The sequence below is a fragment of the Panthera tigris genome, chromosome D1, assembly GCF_018350195.1.
Source record: "Panthera tigris isolate Pti1 chromosome D1, P.tigris_Pti1_mat1.1, whole genome shotgun sequence".
Lineage (NCBI taxonomy): Eukaryota > Metazoa > Chordata > Mammalia > Carnivora > Felidae > Panthera > Panthera tigris.
Genome location: NC_056669.1, coordinates 66,772,980 through 66,793,074, shown reverse-complemented (window position 1 = coordinate 66,793,074; position 20,095 = coordinate 66,772,980). Strand labels below are relative to the sequence as shown.

At 40.3% G+C, this 20,095-nt stretch overlaps 1 protein-coding gene across 1 annotated transcript in view; it reads right to left on the bottom strand.

Annotated features, from left to right (window-relative positions):
- Positions 1-4,298: 4,298 nt before the first annotated feature.
- The window catches only part of CTR9 (CTR9 homolog, Paf1/RNA polymerase II complex component), a 28,029-nt gene continuing 12,232 nt past the window's right edge, over positions 4,299-20,095 (bottom strand). Inside the window, exons 8-25 of the mRNA XM_007083222.3 lie at positions 18,400-18,507; positions 18,020-18,256; positions 17,698-17,787; positions 17,455-17,583; positions 17,163-17,346; positions 15,910-15,998; positions 15,231-15,416; positions 15,035-15,122; positions 14,265-14,413; positions 12,399-12,515; positions 12,098-12,243; positions 10,860-10,931; positions 10,256-10,391; positions 9,959-10,105; positions 9,455-9,612; positions 8,299-8,395; positions 7,955-8,067; positions 4,299-5,385 (exon numbers count right to left, since the gene is read on the bottom strand). Of these exons, the coding sequence (XP_007083284.1) occupies positions 4,959-5,385; positions 7,955-8,067; positions 8,299-8,395; positions 9,455-9,612; positions 9,959-10,105; positions 10,256-10,391; positions 10,860-10,931; positions 12,098-12,243; positions 12,399-12,515; positions 14,265-14,413; positions 15,035-15,122; positions 15,231-15,416; positions 15,910-15,998; positions 17,163-17,346; positions 17,455-17,583; positions 17,698-17,787; positions 18,020-18,256; positions 18,400-18,507 (2,673 nt within the window). The 3' untranslated portion in view covers positions 4,299-4,958. The remainder of the gene's footprint in view (positions 5,386-7,954; positions 8,068-8,298; positions 8,396-9,454; positions 9,613-9,958; positions 10,106-10,255; positions 10,392-10,859; positions 10,932-12,097; positions 12,244-12,398; positions 12,516-14,264; positions 14,414-15,034; positions 15,123-15,230; positions 15,417-15,909; positions 15,999-17,162; positions 17,347-17,454; positions 17,584-17,697; positions 17,788-18,019; positions 18,257-18,399; positions 18,508-20,095) is intronic.

The following is a 20,095-nucleotide window of genomic DNA, read 5'->3' as shown; positions in this document are numbered from 1 at the left end:
AATAGTTGTGATACTTGGACTAGTTTGGAATTAACGTGAAAGCCAACGTAAATCACATTCTCTAATTGTGACAGACCCATGCGAGTCTCTCAAAACTTACAGTGTAGGAGAAATGGCTCCTAGTTAGGAGAGGGGCTCAACTAGGGAAGTACCTTGCTCAAGGTCACATGGCTTGTCAGCATCACAAAGCAAGATTCGATTCCAGGACACCTAGATTCCAGTATCTCTGCTCATAACCAACTATTTCCTGCTGCCTTCTGCTGACGTTGACCTCACTAAGAAAGGGAAGCTGAGGTTCGTGTTCAAGATGGCGACATGGAGGATCCTGAACTCACCTCCTCCCATGGACACACTGAATCTACAGTTACCCATGGAAAAATTTGCTCTGAAAAAAAACCCAAAACTAGCAGAATGACCCCTTCACATCCAGCAAATGAGAGGGAAAAAATCACATCAAAGCAGGTAGGAAAAGCTGAAAAACAACCTCACCATTAACCCAACTCCCCACCCTCTTACCCCCTACCCATTCACCTCCCTACCCCTCACCCTCTCAACCCTTTACCCCCTCACTTCCTTGCCCCCTACCGCTGCACCCTTAACCCCCCACCCCCCAGCAGCAACCCACGATTGGGAGGGGACTCAAAACCCAGAGCTTCTCCCCTGAGGAGTTGGTACCCATATTAGTCACCCCAGCTTTTGAGACCTGCTCCTGAAAGACAAGCCCCCAAAACAGCTAGCTTTGAAAAACAAGCAGGCCCAAGCCCAAAAGACCCGTGGGGCTGCGGCAAACTGAGAAACAGCTCTGAAAGAACTCACACGTGGACTTACTCACCGTGTAACTCACGGGCTTCTGGCCCGATGCAGAAGCAGCCTTTGAAAAGTGCTCAGACTTTATGTGACAGAAGGTCATTTGCTAATTTTAAAGCGTTGGACTCGAGGGCAGGGGCCTGCTGGGATACTCTCTGGACAAAAACCGATGGACGCCATCTTTCTGCTCCCTCCTGGCGGGTGCCATCTTTGAGGCCCCTCTCTGCCGTGCTTCTCAGCTCCAGTTTCTCCCGGAGAGGAGCTTCTATATGCAGCTGATGCCCTGGTTTTGCCATGACCCAGTTTTTGTGGCTGTAGCCCAGGGGATGCCCCTTGATCACCTGGCTCTGAGCGCCTGGAGGCTTGTATTCCCGGGTCCCATGGGACAGTAATCATCAGAGATGTTCTGGCCACTGTATAGAGAGCACACTGAAATACAGCCCTAGTCTTTCTGGGAAGGAGGCCTATTTGCTTGTTGAGGAGCTTTGGCCTGCCCACTAATTGGGGCCTACACAGCTGCAATCAAGGAATGGAGGCCTGTGGAAGCAATCTCTGTGCTTTCTGCCTTGCTCCAGCTGTCCCATATATTAAATAGCCACCACCCTCAGGGCACAGCAACAGGAACTCAGTCTTCCTGTGAAAGGGACCTATTGGGCCTGAGGGTCTGGTTTCCAATCAGCCTGGATCTAGGCGTTGTCTGAGGTCCTTTACGACACTGACAGGTCCTGGCATACCCTCAACTACTGGGAGCTATGAAAAAATAGGCTGCTTGGACAATCATAAAGGTTTGAGAGACCACCAAGAACTAGAGCAGAGGGTTGAATGATAGGTTTCACTGTACATAGTTACATTTTTTTTCTTGTGATTATAACTTTTAAGATGTACTCTCTTAGGGGTGCCTGGGTGCCTCAGTCTGTTAAGCGTCTTTTTTTTTTTTAATAGTTTTTTCTTTTTTTAATGTTTATCTTTGAGAGAGAGCACAAGCAGGGGAGGGGCAGAAAGAGGGGGACAGAGGATCCAAAGTGGGCTCTGTGCTGACAATGGCAAGCTCAATATGGGGCTTGAACTGCGAGATCATGACCTGAGCTGAAGTCAGATGCTCAACCACTGAGGCACCATGCATCTGACTCTTGATCTCAGCTCAGGTCTTGATCTCAGGGTCATGAGTTCAAGTCCCACCCTGGGCTCCATGCCCTGCATGGTGTCTACTTAAAAAAAAAAAAAGATGTACTCTTAGCAGCTTTTAAATATGCATTACAGTATGATTAACTATAGTTGCCAAGCTGTACATTGCATTCCCGTGATTTCATGATTTGTAACTGCAAGTCTGTACCTTTTGACCCCCCTTAGCCCATTCCCCACAAACCTCTCACCTCTAGCAACCACCAATCTGTTCTCTTTATTTATGAGCCTCATTTCATTTTTTAGATTCCACAGATAGGTGAGATCATACAATATTTATCTTTTTTTCTCTGGCTTATTTCACTTAGCAATAATGCACTCAAGGTCCATCCATGTTGTCACCAATGGCAAGATTCCATTCTTTTTTATGGCCGAATAATATTCCATTGTGTGTATGGAATGGGAAATATCCCACATTTTCTTCATCCATTCATCTATCCAGGGACACTTAGATGATCTGTTTCTATATCTTGGCTAGTATAAATAATGCTGCAGTGAACATGGGGGTACATATACCTTTCTAAGTGTTTCCATTTTCTTCTGATAAATAAACAGAACTGGGATTGCTGGATCATATGGTAGTTCCATTTTTCTTTTTTTTTTTCATTGTTTTTACATTTATTTATTTTTGAGAGACAGAGTGAGACAGAGCACAAGTGGGGGAGGGGTAGAGAGAGAAGGGGACAAAGAATCTGAAGCAGGCTCCAGGCTCTGAGCAAGCATTCAGCACAGAGCCCGATGCGGGGCTCGAACCCACGAACTGCGAGATCACGACCTGAGTCGAAGTTCGTCACCCAACCGACTGAGCCACCCAGGCGCTCCCATTTTTCATTTTTTGAGGAACTTCCATACTGTTTTCCATTTTTGTCACTATGTGTGGTGATGGATGTTAACTAGATTACATTAATGTAATTATTTTGCAATACATACAAATGCCAGACCATTATGTTGTGTATCTGAAAGTCATAAAATGTTGTCAATCATGCCTGGGGGAAAAAAGAAAAAAAAAAAAAAAAAAGGAAAGAAATGGAAGGCTGATCCTGACATGCAGGCCCCAGGACAGGCAGTGGCCACAGAGCAAAGGCTTCCTTTGTCAGGAAGACCTTCCCCTTCCTCAGTGGGGGCAGTCCCCACTTCTTGGTCATTTCAGTCACCTCCAGGCTCCGAATTATGGCCAGAGGGGAGTTCTGCCAGAAGAAACCTCACAGTGGCTTCTGGTGTGGGCACCATGGTCAGGGGGGCATGTCACTGCCCTAATCTGAGGGCACACCTGGAAGAAATACCCATATTGAGGTGGAATGCGTTCCAAGATTACAAATCAGGGCATATACTAAAAAGCACCTTTGTAGCCAAAACCTCAAACAGTGAGATAGCATTGTGTTAAATCCCTCCAAAAATTGCTTTCCACAGGATTTTCTACCAACATACGTTTGTTTAGTTACTCCTTGATGTCGAGTTATCAGTCGGGAAATGCTTTTTTAACTTAGATGGATTTTTGTCACTTGGGGATTGGCTAGTTCACTTATATGTGACATATTGGAAAAAGGAGAAAGTGAAGACCTGGATTCTAGTTCGAATCTCACCTTTACCAGCTGCATGAACTTTTGAATCTCAGGCTCCTCACCTTTCAAAGGCAGAAATTCATTGCCTCTCTTACATTCGAATTCCCGGAGCTGCACACGCGCCCCCCACAGCCTAGAACACACTCCAATACTTCACTTGGCCGGTCACTTGAGTCATCACAGGTCTCCTGTCCTTCAGGAAACCTTGTCTTGACTTCATCCTCCATTCTGCACCCGCAACCTGTGCAAACATTCCCCTTTTCACACCATAGGGACAATGAACTGATCTCCATTAGACTTTTGGCAGGAAAGACAGTTTATCTCTGCATTCTCAATGCCTAATACTTACTAAGTTAATTACAGCTTTTCTACAAACTATACAGTGCAACATAAAAAAAGTTAGTCAAACTGTTAATCACTGAATTATTGAAAATACAAATACATATGAGTACCTTAGTTTGCTTGCATCTTAAAAAAAAAAGTCCACAATCTATAAAGAATTATAAAAGTTTCGGGGCACCTGGGTGGCTCAGTCGGTAGACCATGAGACTCTTGATCTTGTGAGTTTGAGCCCCAAGTTGGGTCGAGAGATTACTTAAAAATAAAATCTTTTAAAAAAAATTTGTAAAGTTTTGAGTAAACAACCTTCAGCCTAGTTCAGGTTCTTCCAAATATTTGCATAGTTTATTTACTGCTAAATTTTCATACACAAACATACTGAGCAAATAAAAATGACACGATGTCCCATAAAAGTTGGTAAGAGAATTTTATTGTGTGACGTATGTAGGTCTTTGCATTCTACTAACAGAAAAGCATTTGTCCACATCTTAGTCAACCTAACAAATTACGTATCTGTGGTTTTTATCTACACGGCTGCAGTGTTACACTATTGGAGAAAACCTTCCTTTCACTTGTACTTTGGTGCCATTATACAGTAGATACTTCCTCCTCCAGAAAATAAAAATATTCTCAATCTAAACTTAAAATGGAACAAAGACATGAACACCAAGTTGCCTGCACCACTTGGTCAAAGACTGCAATAAAAACCGAAACAGTATGCTGCTTAACGTACGAAGATGAGGAGACGTCTCTGCCAGTTTCAGCCAAACCTCTGTAGGAATGATTTAGCATCTGGGTTTATTCTTCCTGTGGTTTTCACACATGACAGGTAGAACTGTACCGCAACGAGGAACAGTCACATTCTTCACTTGCTCAAGAGACTCAGATACTGGACTTTAGCGCAGGAAATACCTCTTGGGGCTTAGTAATATACAAATGGGTAGAAAAAAAAACTGCCTTAGGAAAAATTTCACAATTGTTTGACTAAACATCTGAAGCGTTTCTGTCACAGCTTTCATATATTAAAAAAGTTTCCTCCAGAGATGAAGCTTATTTATGAAATAAAACCTAGTCGCTATCATCTGATCCATGTTCTGAGCCCCGATCCGAGGCCTCATTGTTGGATCCCTCTGGTTCTGATTCATTTCCAGAGCCTTGGCCAGAGCCCTCGTTATCAGATCCTCTCTCGGAATCGTGGTCTGACTCGGCACTTGGAGAAGCCGGGCGAGAGTCCATCTCAGAACCTCCAGAGCGGCTTCTCCCAGACTGCACAGATTCGTTGTCAGACTGTTCAGAACCCGAGGGCCTTCTCTTTCTGGCTGGCTGGTCACTGTCTGAATCCTCATCTGACTGCTGTCTTCGGGGCCTCCGGGGACTGCCGGCCTCGCTGCCAGACTTGTTCTGGTTCTCATCAGAATCGCTGTCTGAAGAGGCACGTTTCTTCCGCCGTTCACCCTCGTCGGAGTCGCTGTTGCTGTTGCTGTTGCGGTGATGTCTGGCAAAGACAAGCACTGGTTAGACACCAGGATTTGGGCTAACGGGAGCCTTGACAAGTGGAGAATGTTTTCTAAACAAATAAGGGCATTTAATATTCTATCTCTTGACGTGGAGGGTGTTAACTCCAGTGTTCACTTTGTGATATTTGTTTTGTGTTCTGTTTTGTAAATTTGATAGATTTCACAATCAAAAAGGATTAAAAAGAAAAAATAAGGCACTTTAGTTATGACACAGCATTTAAATAGTAAAGGAGGACTCTCACTGGGTTCTATCAGGCACCTTTCATCAGAATGAAGCACTTCTCAAGTTCATACATAAAATTATGAAAAGGAAGGGCTACATTTATCTTTATAAGCAAATTCATAGCAGAAGTGAAACCTAGGATTTTGCTTGGCTGTAGGGACTCTGAAGAATTAACCATCTCCCAAGGCTGGATGACTGGGACTCTTCCCTGTCCTATCAGATACCTGAAGAGCAAAGGCACCATTTCTATCCAGGATTTGCTGCTGCACTCGTGCCCTCCACCAGGGTGAGTCTTACTCAAGATAAGAAGCCAGGGCTGAAAGGCTTCTGTAGCTCACTTACTTTTGCCCTGAGTTCCCCTCTACTTATCAGTTGATGGGTTAAAGGGAATGGGACTTGTACCTATGCTTGATATGGTGGTGGCACCCAGGAAATCTTGGCTTCCTGGAGGCTCTGGAGGAAAGAACATTCCCATAACTGTGGTGACAGCTGCTCACCCCCCAGAGCTCTGGACAGGAGAACATACTTCCCCTGTGGCATATTCCTCAGTTTTGGATTCCATGGAAAGGAATATGAAATGGCACAGGATTCAGTCTAAAAAGGGCGAAGGAGACATAATACATTCTTCTGTTCAGAAATGAAATCATCTTCACATGACTGAAGGAAGGCTCTTGGTGCTTAAATCTGAGAATGTAACATATTGTAACAAATCTGAGAATCTGTAACATATTGTTACACATACAATATGTAACTCCGGTCACCCTGAGTGGGTATGAAGAGTGAGTAAGAGGAAGACACTACATTCATTCCCTATATATACTAAAGGCCAGTGGGCCTCCTGGGTCCAATTCCCACCATTCCACCTGGCCAAATAAGCAAACACTTCGTGACACTCAGGATCAAGTTTAACTGATGCAAATGGCTCAAATCAACTTGGCCTTGACCTCATAGTTTGACAGCAGCTCAGCCTCTCACATGGACCTTTCTGCCTACACATTTTAACAATGCTCATTCTAAAACCATACATTTCACTGCTCTGCTCATGCTGGCCTTTTACCACTGACCAGGGTAACACTGTGGGCAAGGGCAAAGCAACCCCAATGTGTGTCAACCAGTGTCTTCAGAGAAAAAAGGAACTGCAAGTCTTTACAGATGCCTCCCTAGAGATCGTTACCTATGGGGCCAGCAGCCCCACTGTCACCCTTAGTTCTCTCAACTTGCTAACTGCTCACCTCTAACCAACCAGCACTCCATTCTTCTTCCAAGATTCAACTCAAACAGCCTTTCTTTTACAAAACAAGTCTCTTACAACCCTCCCCTCAACTCCAGATTAGGTATGGACCCTGGAGAGCAATATACAAAACCATAAGTGACAGTACCTATCCCAATATAATGTGGCTTTTTGTTTATGTTACACTTCACTGCTTCTAAAGCACACATTCTCTGAAGCCAGAGTCTAGGACTTTTTCCTCTGCATCCCCAAGCACTCAGCACACTATCTCATGGAATTCTTAATGGACATTCAAATGACTGTTGAACAAATGAATGAAATGATAGCCATCAGGAGAAATACATGGGATGGGATAGCATTATCCCAAGCTGGGGAACCTCCAGCTTGAGGAACAAGTTTAGGACAAGTAAAATCAATACTGCTTCTCCAGGTGTGCCATAAGCTAAAGGAGAGTAGTGGCCAAGCAGTCTAGGAGAAGTCCCTCATGGAGCAGGCACAGCTGAGTCAGCACTGCCCTACAAGGGAGGAAATGGTCAAGAAAGTCCCATTTCCACATGACCAGGATCAGGCTACTCATAACAGTTTTAGCCAGTTTGGTAAGTGTAGGAAAGTGAGACAATTCATTTAGAAGGATACCATCCAGGAAATTTTACCTAATATCCATGGAGAAATGAGATTTCAAAATAGGTTTTCTTCTCTGAGGGAAAAACATGTGACAGGACAAAACGACAGGGTTAGATTAAGAGGTATGCTAAGGTTTCTTCCACCTCAGAGATTCTAAGAAGCTGGAGGGAAGACATTTTGGCACAGTGACCATTCTTATCTTTCATTAAAAGAACGCACTAAGGGAGGGGTGCCTGGGTGGTTCAGTCAGTTAAGCGTCCGACTCTTGGTTTTGGCTTGGGTCATGATCTCACAGTTTGGTTCAGGAGTTGAAGCCGTGCGTCTGGCTCTGTGCTGATAGTGCTGAACCTGCCTGGGATTCTCTCTCTCTCACCCTCTCCCGCTTGCATCCTCTCTCTCTCTCTCAAAATAAATAAATAAACATTAAAAAAAAAAAAAAAAAAGAATGCGCTAAGGGAAAAATTCATACCCTTCATCAGCAATTTTAAGTTTATCTTCATCTGAAGAATCATCGCTTGATGATATTATGGCTTTGGATTTTATTTTTCCCTTCATTGAAGGAGGCAGACGCTCTGGCTTGGGCTACAGAAAGAAGATCAGACATAGCAGATTAATCACGATTCCTAGGTTGCATTACGTTAGGACATCTTGTTAAACTTAGTTTGCAGTGTGATGATAACAAATAGCAACCAACACACTTCAAAAAGAAGCATTTGTGTTTGAAGAAACTGCAGGGGAAGAATACATGCTTGTGTAGGGCAAGCCTTTGTGCCTACAGCAGTACATAAAAACCACACAGTATTATAAACTTACAGCCTTCTTCTTCTCTGCTTTTGGCGGACGTCGCTTTTTTGGTTTGGGGCCATTTTCTGTTTCCTCGTCATCAGATCCTTCTTCTCCCTTTGGAGGTCTTCAAGAGTGAACAACAAGAGAAAGTCTGTCAAGATTCACTCATGCCTAGAAGGTCTAAGACTACTTTGTCATCAAAATATTATTCATTCTGAATGCTATTCTCTATTGGGCTATCCTCAACCATACTGAACATTCGTCAAGAGCAGAGGCCATAATTTACAACTGCTGCACACAGCTCAGGAGTCTGCAAGAACCATGTATTTATGCAATGTCCACCAAATAATTTAGTCTCTGTTGAGTCCTCTTATTCATCTAAGATAAGCCTGAATCTTGTACTTGGTGGAGGGACAGAGGATGGGAGAAAAGACCCAGGCTCCTGATCTCACATCTTTCCTCTCTTCTTCCTTCCTTGCCAGCTACTCATTCCAGGCCTGCTGATGTCCGATCATAGCTTCCATTTAACAGGTCCATGTCAGAACGAATTCATTAGGTTCTTCCCCAAGTAGAGTCAGCCAGGGGTGGGAAGAACAGGCCTTGCTAACAGAGCCAACTGGAGGTTCCTGGACAGGGAAGCACCACAAGTGAGGAATGGGACAGCTCAGGGGCACCTCCGGTGAGAGATGGGCGGGGCACCATTTATCTTAATAGCAAATGGCACCAAGAAGATTAGAAGGTCCTTCTCTCAGGGGCGCCTGGGTGGCTTAGTTGGTTGAATGTCTGACTTCCAATTTTGGCTCAGATCATGATCCTGTGGTTTGTGAGTTCGAGCCCCAAGTTGGGCTCTGTACAGACAGCACAGAGCCTGCTCGGGATTCTTTCCTCTCTCTCAGCACCTTCCCTGTTTGCACGTGCATGCATATGCATACTCTCTCTCAAAACAAACAAACAAACAAACTTAAAACAAAAATAAAATAAAAAAATAAAAGGCCCTTCTTTCACATTAATTCACACATCTAGCAAAACTTGAGGTGGGCATCACTATTACATTTTACACAAAGGAAACTGAGGCTTGGTGACTTTTCTAAGATTGCACATGGATAGCATGGGCACCGCAGGTTTTCTCATTCTGAATTGCACACATTTTCCAATAAATATGTTCACAACACATTGATAATACCTTCTCCTCTTTTTCTTCTTTCTTTCACCACCTTCCTCATCTTCCCCTTCTTGTTCACTACCACTGCCCTTTCTTCTCTTCTTCTTCTTGGATATAGGCAGGTCATCGTCAGTATCGTCGTTGACAAATTCATCAAACTCTCCTCCCTTTTTAGAACGCTGCAATCCAAACAAGACTATAATCAGTTCTTGCCTGGCTGGTGGAATGAGGTCAGATCCTATCAGCCATTTGACAAACGAAGGATCTTTTATCAAGTTGCATGGGAGGGGTGGTGGGTGAGACCCATATTTTGAAGACTTCTAATTAGGGTGAATGGCTCAAGTGGCTTAGGTCACCACCAGGTCCAAGTACGGAGCTAACACTGGAATGCATTTCCAAATAATACCATATAAAGCACTGTGTTGGAAGACTGCCTCTTAGCAAAGGAGGAGGTCAAAGCTAAGGACTAAGCACTGAGTAACCAGAGCCAATTATATTCACTTCTGAAATATAGTCACATCTTACCCGTCCACCACCACCTCCTCTTTTCTTTTCTTTTGTTGCTTCGGTCTCTCCAGTAAACATAAGAATATTTTTGGTCTTCTCAACATACTGGGCCCGCTGTTCTAAAAGTTTCTTTTGCTCTTCTTTTTCTCTGAGACGTTTCTCTTCCTATGAGGAAAAAAAGAGTAGGAAGAAACTGCATCAAAATGTTGAAAAAATATCACGAATACCAGCAGAAGGACTTCTTTAACATGCAAGGCGTATGTGTGTGTGCACACCATTCTTGAATTCTAGTATAACTGAAAACACAATAAATACCTGTTCTTTAAGAAGTTTCTGCCTTAACAGTTCCTTTTCTTGCTCTTGTTTGGCCCGTAACTCCCTTTCTTCTTCATCTTGTTTACGTGCCCGGGCGACATGGTACTGGGCCTGGCTCAGTAAGTCAGAGCACTGCCTACAACATTCCAGATTTAGAGAAACATGAATGTAGCTAGTACATTTTTTGCTCAAAAACTCAGAGGATCTGTTTTCCTTACACAAGCTAGAGAGCCAGATAATTAGCAGATATTTATGGGATATTTTAATTAGCAAAATTAACTTAGTTTCTCATAAGTCAATACTGTCAACTTTGGTAATTTTCCAAATTATAAGTGTCCTCTCCAATCACAGATACATTTTCAACATTATCTTCACATGTGAATCAAAGAGTGAAAACAGATAGAAAGTATTTTCCCCACACAATTTTAGTACTTGTACTAAATTGATTTTGTCATGTTTCCTGAAAGGACCCTTGGAAAAAAGACTTTGTCCAGGCTGGGGAGTCTCACAGACAAGTGGGAAAGACCGACCCCTGGAAGGCCACCCAGTGTACATCGACATCACTGCTTTACCTGAAGTCACCTTCCATAAGTAGTAACATTACCTGGCTTCTGTAGCAGCAAGGGCCAAATCGAATCTCATTTTATCTCCCACTTTACTCAAGTAACTGAAGTATCTAAATGGAATGAGAAAATAAAATACTTCACTGAAAAAAAATTATAATGAAACAGGCCCTTTAGATTTTTATTTTGTTACTTTTTAAATGTTTATTTATTTTGAGAGAGGGGGAGAGAGAACGCATGAGCAAGGGAGGGACAGAGAGAGAGAGAGGGAGACGGAAAATGCCAAGCAGGCTCTGCACTCTCAGCACAGAGCCTGACGTGGGACTCAGTCCCACAAACCACAAGGACCATGACCTGAGCCGAGATCACTTTGGATGTTCAACCGACTGAGCCACCCAGGTGCCCTGGCTCTTTAGATTTTTAATCTGCTCTACAAAAATAGTCTGAGAAAAGGTTTATGTATTGATTGGCTTACATGAACCTATTTGATACATGAAAGGCTATCTCAATAAGAAAATTATATATGAGACCTACTTAAAAAGACTCTCATCAAAGTAGCACTCAATATGTTTAATAAAAAACAAGTTCATGAAGATAAGTAGTCATATTTAATATCATCAGTAAATTCACAAATAACCCAAAATCAGTTCATGCAGCCAATATGTAACTAAACACTGTATTTACTAAATACGTCCACATGTGGGTTAGGAGGTGTATGCCATAAAGGCACTTAGTCTACCAGGTGAGGCAAGAAATGCTTTTATAAGAATTTAAATAAGGTTAGACAAAACCTGAAGAGATATCAAGTTTTGATTTTACCACGCACAGAATTACAAATAAATCCCGTAAAAAGTACATAAATTTTGAGCTCAGTGCAGAAACCCATTCAATATTTAAGAGGACAGGCCTTAATCTTAGCTCAATGAAAATTAATATTCCATGAAAAGACACAGCAGTATAAGTAGTAAAACCAACATAAGTGGAGTCTAAAAGTTTCAAGTGTGCAAAATTCTGGGTAATATTACTGTCAGATTAATGAAAATTTAGGGCAAGCTTGCAAAACTAGCCAGCCAGTTCTAGGGGACACTACACCACCCAAGTCTGGCAGGGTCCTGGTCACAGTTTGGCGCCACCTGGTGGCAGCCACCTGCTTTGGCTTAAAAACCACTGGACTGCTTCTAGTAGAGATGGCTTCAGGGAAGTGATTTTCAGTACTGTATGAGACAAACGAATTTAAAGAAACAAAGCATTTCAAAAGTTGTTTCTACAAAATCTTTACCTATGTGCAAGCTCCAGTTCTTTCACAGCATTAAGTACTTCCTTCAGATTACTCTTTTCATCTTTCAGAACAGAGGTAGCTAGTCTCTGCAGGACCAAGGCCACATTAAACATAAGTACTGTATCACTGGGCGCCACATGTCTAGCCTGTAGGTAAAAAACAGCAAATATTTCATATAATCTAATGACAAGAAAAGAAGTTTATTCAAATATAATGTTAGGTATACAAACATGCATAAAATAGAATAAAAGTATGTAACGCAGCATAGAATTAAGTGAGAATAAGGAGTTCTCCTTTTCACCTTTAGCAAAGTCTGTTTGCATTCCTGTAACTTGCCACACTTGAAGAGTGCCCGAGCCAAATACAGTACAACTTCAGTGTTCTGGTGCTTATAGAACTTTCTGAGGCAGTTTTCATACTATAACAAAACAAAAAGTTAATTAAAATACAACAAGGATTAAATGATATTGTCATTGTGTAACAAGATTTCAAGCAATTTTAAAGCTACGTGAAAAGGTGTTTTAACCCTTTGAATGGTTAATTTCAAAGAATAATTTGAGAATGATTTTAGACATTCACCAGGATAGGTTTTCACAACACAAAAAGCTGATAAAAACAACAACAACAACAACTAGATACTCAAAATAGTTTTTCCATTTGAAACTTGGACCAATACTGAAAGGATAGATTGGATGGCTTTTTTCATATCTCTGGCAATAAAAGCTATGGACAAGCTTACTGACAACTTATTAAAAGTTACATACCCTGTTCCTTTGGGCTATACTCTCTACCACCTTTCTTTAGGATTGATGGGACCTACTGGCAATGAGCATGAGAAGTTTCACAGTTCTGGCTGTTAAAATTTTCTTATAAAACCAATATATGGCAATACTGGTGTCAATTTTGTCATGAACACTTCACTTTTTGACCATGGATCATATCTTGTCATAAGTAAGCTCTTTTTCACGGAAGATGGTTAAAGAGTTTCCCCCTGAATATCCCTAGTAATTAACTTGCATTTTTAAAAGGCAACTTTATCATTCTGCAGAACAGGAAGGCCCACCTCCAAAACCACAACCTCTGAGACTACCATATGCAGTCTGGGTCCTATAAATCCTTGTGGCTAGAACCTTTCAAATATTCTGAATTTGATAATAATAACCACTCTCCTTAGAAAAAAGGTTAACCACTGCAAGGAGCCTGGCCTGCCCTTGTCATCTACCTCTGATAAGAACCTTTTTTTTTTAATCATAGTATTTCCCATAGATCCTAAGGACGTTTTTACTTTTGAATATGCTATAGATGCTAAGTATTTGTTTTAAGATTTTATTTTTAAGTAACCTCCACATCCAACATAGGGCTTGAACTCATTACCTCGAGATCAAGGGTAATATGCTTTACCGACTGAGCCAGCCAGGCACCGCTAGATGCTAAATATGACTCTTTAAGTTCAAGCACTCCATAAATATGAAAGGCCTAACAAAATTCTATAGTGATAAAAACTAATCCCCATGGAGTTTTCTTTTTAAAATGTCATTTAACTTTTCTGAAACTCAGTTTTCCCAACTGAGAAAGAAGAATGTAAAACAAGCAAACAAATATTAAATCCTACTTTTTGGGTATTTACTGATATACTAGTACGTTAGTGCCAAGTATGGTGTCTAGTACTTTTCGTACTGGATGTTTACACAATTCTGTGAATTTAAGGTACCTGATCTCCACTTCATAAATGGGAAACTGGCTCAGAGAGAATGTCCTTTGCCCAAGGCATGCAATTAGGGGTGGAACCAGGACTCGTATCTCTGTCTAGACACCAAAGACTGGCCTTAACATTATATGATGATAAGCCTGTGAATAGACACAGTATCACAAGAAATAGCATGCAGCTCCATGAGAGGGCCAGAAAGGTTAAGAAAACATCTGCTCAATAATGAACACAATAGGGGCGCCTGGGTGGCTCAGTCAGTTGAATGTCTGACTCCAGATTTTAGCTCAGGTCATGATCTCACGGTTCATGAGTTCGAGGCCTACAATGGGCTCTGCACTGGCAGTGTGGAGACTGCCTGGGATTCTCTCTCTCTCTCTCTGCCCCTCCCCAGCTTGTTCTAAGTAAATAAACTTAAACAATGAACACAATACAAAAATATCTTGAACGATAAGACATTACCATCTGAACGGCACTAATATATTGCTTCTGTTCCACATAGATGTGTGCTAGGTTCAACCACACATCACTGATATCTGCTGTTGCTTCTCTTACTTGGGCAAATACATCACGAGCTTCGCGAAAATATCCTTTGTGGGCCAAAACAGCTCCTAAAATTATAAAAAGGTTCACATTTAAGAATTTTCTAACTGTAAGGGCGCTTGCATGGCTCAGTTAAGCATCCAACTTCGGCTCAGGTCATGAACTCATGGTTCATGGGTTTAAGCCCCATGTCGGGCTCTGTGCCGACAGCTTAGACCTGGAGCCTGCTTCGAGTTCTGTGTCTCCGTCTATCTCTGTCCCTCCCCAACTCACACTCTGTTTCTCTCTCCAAAATAAATAAACATTAAAAAAAAATTAAGGGGCGCCTGGGAGGCTCAGTCAATTAAGCATCCAACTTTGGCTTGGGTCATGATCTCATGGTTCATGGGTTCCAGCCCTGTGTCGGGCTCTGTGCTGACACCTCAGAGCCTGGAGCCTGCTTTGGATTCTGTGTCTCCCTCTCTCTGTTCCTCTCCCATTCATACTCTCTCAAAAATAAATAAAAAACAAAATTTTTTTTAAATTAAAAAAAAAAAAAGAATTTTCTAGTTGTAGCCAGAAAAGCCACTAAAAGCCCTATTTTAATACAACTTCATTTATTACATTTAGGGAGAAATTATGATCTACAAACATTCCTCTGAAAGCATTCATTTCACAAATCACTACAGATGCCCGTGTCTTATAATCACCTATGCCATTAGCAGCATACAGATTCTTCGCGTCATTTCTGAGCACTTGTTTGTAGATGGCCAGGGCACGATCTTGGTGACGCTTTTCCTATAAAAAGAAACATACATTATAAAACAAAATTCAAACAGGAATCAAGTGTCAGTTTTGTTTTAAAGATACAAAGAGAAAAAAAAATAAGGGACAAAAACAAATTACCTTTTCTCGATCTCGGGTGGGCTGATGCAAAGTCTGGAGCCAGACGTTGCCAAGGGCCAGCATAGAGTAAGTGTCACTCTGTGTAGATGGTTGTTTTAATATTCTCTCAAATTTCTTCTGTCCCGGACCCCATTCTTGTTTTGCTAAATGAAGATTGCCAATCAAAGACCAAGCATCTGGATGGTCCTGAAACACACATATAAAAAGAAACAAAATCTGTAATTTGGATTCAGAGACATTAATCACCTTTCCACAATAGCTGATTACCAAAGAGGTTTACAAGCCACATTTACAAATTGAGAGTGGGGATGGATTAATGAATTGTAAAATCACTTTAACGTGTAGTTATCAGCATAAGAAATGCAACAGAATGGAATATAGATGGAATGGAATATAGAATAATGCCAGTGTACTGCACATGGCAACGGTACATAAAGATTTGCAAAACCTTCATTTTAGTTGTTGCATACACACGTGTGTATACTCAACTATGATGTAAAATCTATTTCTGTGGCTAACAATCAAAAAGTTTACATAACTTCTACACTATAGTATCTTCAACAAGTAAATAAAATAGGGTGATGTCAAGATATTAGAGAAATGATAGCCATTAAAATGAAAATCTAGGGAGAAAAGGTGAAATAATTGTTTTTCAAACCTAAGAGTTAATATGACCAACCTGATTAATCTGAAGAGCTTCCTTAAACCAATCTGAAGCCTCATAAAAATTTCCTTTATCTCTAGCCATGGCTCCAAGGCGCAGATAGCCTAAAAATATACATTTAAAAGTTTTTACGTTTAAAATATTATCTATAAAAGACCATAATTTTAAAGCCATACTTTTGAAATGATTGATTTTTGTTAATACATTCACACAATGAACAGAAAAATCCCACAGATAAAGAAAATTGAGCACCAATAAAACTAATTAATAATCTCACAAGTTAAAGAGCAATTCTGTTCCCATCAAGTCACTGTTTGAAATCTCGGATTTATTTCTTCCACTCTATTCCAGTGTTCACATCCTGGTCCAAGCCCTTATCTCCAGCGAAGTTATTTCAAAACTCAGGGCTGTTCTGTTTCCAGTTTCTCTCTGATGCACAGTACTGTCACTTTTTCTTAAAAAGCTGCTTGTCATAAGGCAAAGTAGTGAAAGCATGGACTACTAGGGATTACTAGTTAGAAAACCTGGGCTCTAATTGTGGGCTTCCACTTAAAGAACAGTAAAAAGGTGCCGCACAAATGTAAGTTGTTATTTTCTCCAGAAACTAATAATGGTTTACTACTACCCATCAAACCAAATTCAGCCTGGAATTGAACTAAATCTGATTTATTTTAAATCACTTTTGTATCCATAGCAGCATGACAGGGGCCAAGTTAATAGCTCCTGATTTAACCAGAGTCAAAATATCATAGCTTTAGGTACTTTTAAGGGAAATACAGTATTGCAAATCATTTTCAATTAAAAACTGTCTGAATTTTACAACGTCTAGGATGTAAGAACTCAAAGTAGGACATTTTAGTAATAATTATTTTGAGGCAAAACAGTGCTTTTTCTCACTATTATAAACATTGCAAAAATGCAAATATGAAATTAGAGCAGGAACATCAGAAAAGTATATCTAGCACCAAATATGCCAAGGAATTGTTCAAAGTCTAATAAAGGTAGCTGGCACACTGAAGATCGCCCACTTTATGAAATATGGTTCAACTCATTTTTAGTTGTTTCTTTTAGTTTCTAGCATAAATTTAAGTGAAGCTGCATCTTTTTTATTTTTTTAAGGCCACAAATTTGCCTTGACGAAAAGGGGACATGATAACCTTCATATTTTTTTACTATTGGTTCTAAGAAAGATTTTTTTTTTTTTCAGGTTAAATTTTTGCTGCTGTGGTGGGAATTTTAATTCATAAAAAAAAGTTTACAATTCTTACAGTCAACATAATTAGGATGTTCCCGTAAGATGTTTTTATATAGTTTTTCAGCTTCGTGGAATTCACACATTGCCTCATACAGCCTGGCTAAATTGTACGATGTTGTAACAGAAATGGCATTATAATAATGTTCATCATGCTCAGCTTCTGCCTTTGCACGATCCAATGATGCCAAAAAATATTTCTATGAAAAAAAAAAGAAAATTACATTGTTAAGACTTAGTTGGTACATCTAAAAAGGTGTGCATTCCACCTGACAGTATGTAAGAAGTGAATATTTCTATTTTCCTACCTTTGCCTCCCCTAGATTTCCAAGTCTAAAATGGAGGGCACCCACATTATTCAGAATCTCTGGTGGGACATCGGCCTGCACTTTCTCCTGAAGGATCCGTGTAGCTGTTCCATAGGCTGAAAGGGCACCCTGTTATTTTCAAGGTGGAGAGAATTCGGTGTAAGTGAAAACGAAAGGGAGAAACACTATACCATGCTTTCAAAAAACACGTTATGTAGGAGACAAAAAGCACTGCTAAAATACCTGTATATCAGTCTGTTCTAAGATTTGCGCCAATTCAATCCAAGCTTCAACGTCATCAGGATACTGTTCTGTGACCTTCTTCAAATGGCCCTGGGATAAAAGAGATCATTAAGCTAAAGCAGGCTTAATTAAGCAACTACAGGTCGTCAAAGTAAAAAGTGGTAGCTACTCTACCTTGTTTAATACGTCAACTGTTCGTTATTTCAACTGGAACAAGCTCGGCTAACAAAACTGCTTCCATCATATCTCTACTAGCAATAACAAGAATGAGGAATGACAGTCTAGTGATAATGGAGAATAGCTAAGATTTTTTAAAATGTACCTTAGCGATATCTCGTTTTTCTTGATCTTCTGAGGCAGCATATAGAGAGCCAAGAATTTTCATAGTTTCATAATTATTAGGATAAGCTTTCAAAACTTTCTCAAAGCACTGAGATGCATTTTCTTTGTCACCTCGATATATATACATTTGTCCCAAGCCAAAAAATGGCAGCACAAAAGAGGATGAGGCAAATTGTGTGGCTTGATAGTAGTACTGGAAAGCTTGGTCATAATCTTCCTAAAAAATGAAAATAAAACAAGACCAACGGTATGTACGAAAGATTCTCTGCCTTCTTTTTAATGTACAAAAATTTTGGAAAGACTTGAAAAACTATAAAACAAAAGAATTAGCTATCTGGAGAAGGTTGGAAATGACCTTACCTGAACGTGGAATGATCTAGCCAGCTGATAGCAACTTTCTGCTTGCATAGCCTCCACTTCTGTATTATGGAATGCATGGAGAGCCAAGTGCTGGACTTTACTATAATCCTGAACAAGGAGATCCAGAAACCAAATGAGTAAATTCAAACGACTCAAACAGTCTCAATCATAAGGCTTCCTCAAATTTCATTTTTAAAATGTGTTCACTGAATGAACAATAACAGCACAATACGTAGAATTACAAATCATTTTTCTCATTCCCCTTGCTGATAACTTCAGGGAAGATGGGAACTAACATTATTTACCCAGAACTTAGTATCTACCCATGATATCTCTTACTTCATTTAATCCTGCAACAATCCTTTGAGGTATCCGCTGTATTTTTGTGATGAGAAACCCTAAGAGAGGTTAAGTCCCTTATTACTAGTAAAGGGAACAATTACAATTTATTGAGAACTATTATATACCAAGCACTGTGGTAGGTATGATATTTACATTAGTTCTAGGCTCAGTCAAAAATCTTGCAAAGACTGTCATTATTATCATTTTATTGATGGGGAAATGGAGGCTTAAAGAAATAAAGTGTATTGTCTAAGGTGGAAAAGCTAGAATCTGAATACAATTTTTTTTTTCCCGACACCAAAGAAATGTTCTAACACATGAGGGTAGCAAGCTTAAGTGACCAGATGTGAATTCAGCTCTATTTGAATACATGGGTCATGACTTTCCCATGGGTCATGACTTAATTTGGATTACCGAGCTAATCTCCTGAGAATCTCAAAGTCAGAGTTTATACATCAGGGATAGGAAACAACTTTCTGGTTTTAATAAGGATATGTTTTACCCATTTGGCTATAAATCTGGTCTGGAGAGCCTCTGTTTGGTCAATGGACAGTTTCAACTTTTTTTTTTTAATATTAGGAATAATAATGTAATTGTAGTTTTAACGGTAACTCTTTCCCATTAGATTAAGTATTTAATATGCACATTACATTTAATTCTAAATGCCACTCCTCAAATCCTATAAAGTAGGTAGTTATTACTGTTTTACAAGTAAGGAAATTAAAGTTTAGGGAAATTATCTGCCCAAAGCAACATAACTATATAGTGGTGATACCTGAATTTGAACTAAATAATTCAAACTCTACACTCTGAATTATTTTGCACAGCCTTTTAGCTAAATTTATGTATTGGTCCCTGGGATGAGGGTAAAGGTCAAATGTTGGGTTTGGAATATACTTTAATTTTTCTATTTTTGTTACTCCTTGACTCATGACATATCTCTTAGGGAATAAAATGATTCTACTTTGAAATTCAACATAAAAAGTATTGAAGATTACATTCCATCTTAAAGTCCTCATTCACATCTCTTTGATTTCCCCTCATGCCCCAATTTTTGTCCTTAATCCACTCTGCATTCTAGCTACTTCTCTTTCCAATCAAACAACCAAGCTCAGTTCTCAGTTCTTTCTGGAGGTCTGTGGTAATTGCTCCAGGAGTCATCATGGCTCCTCCCATTTCTAAACCTACTTTACTAGTTAATTACTGAGTGTCTGGGATATTAATTAATAATACCTTTCCCCCATCTGGTTAAATGATTCCTCTACAGGGGAGGCAATGCAGTGTAGTGGGCAGAGAATTGAAATACTACATCTCAACTGTACTATTTGCTAGATGAGTGAATTTTGGCAAGTGG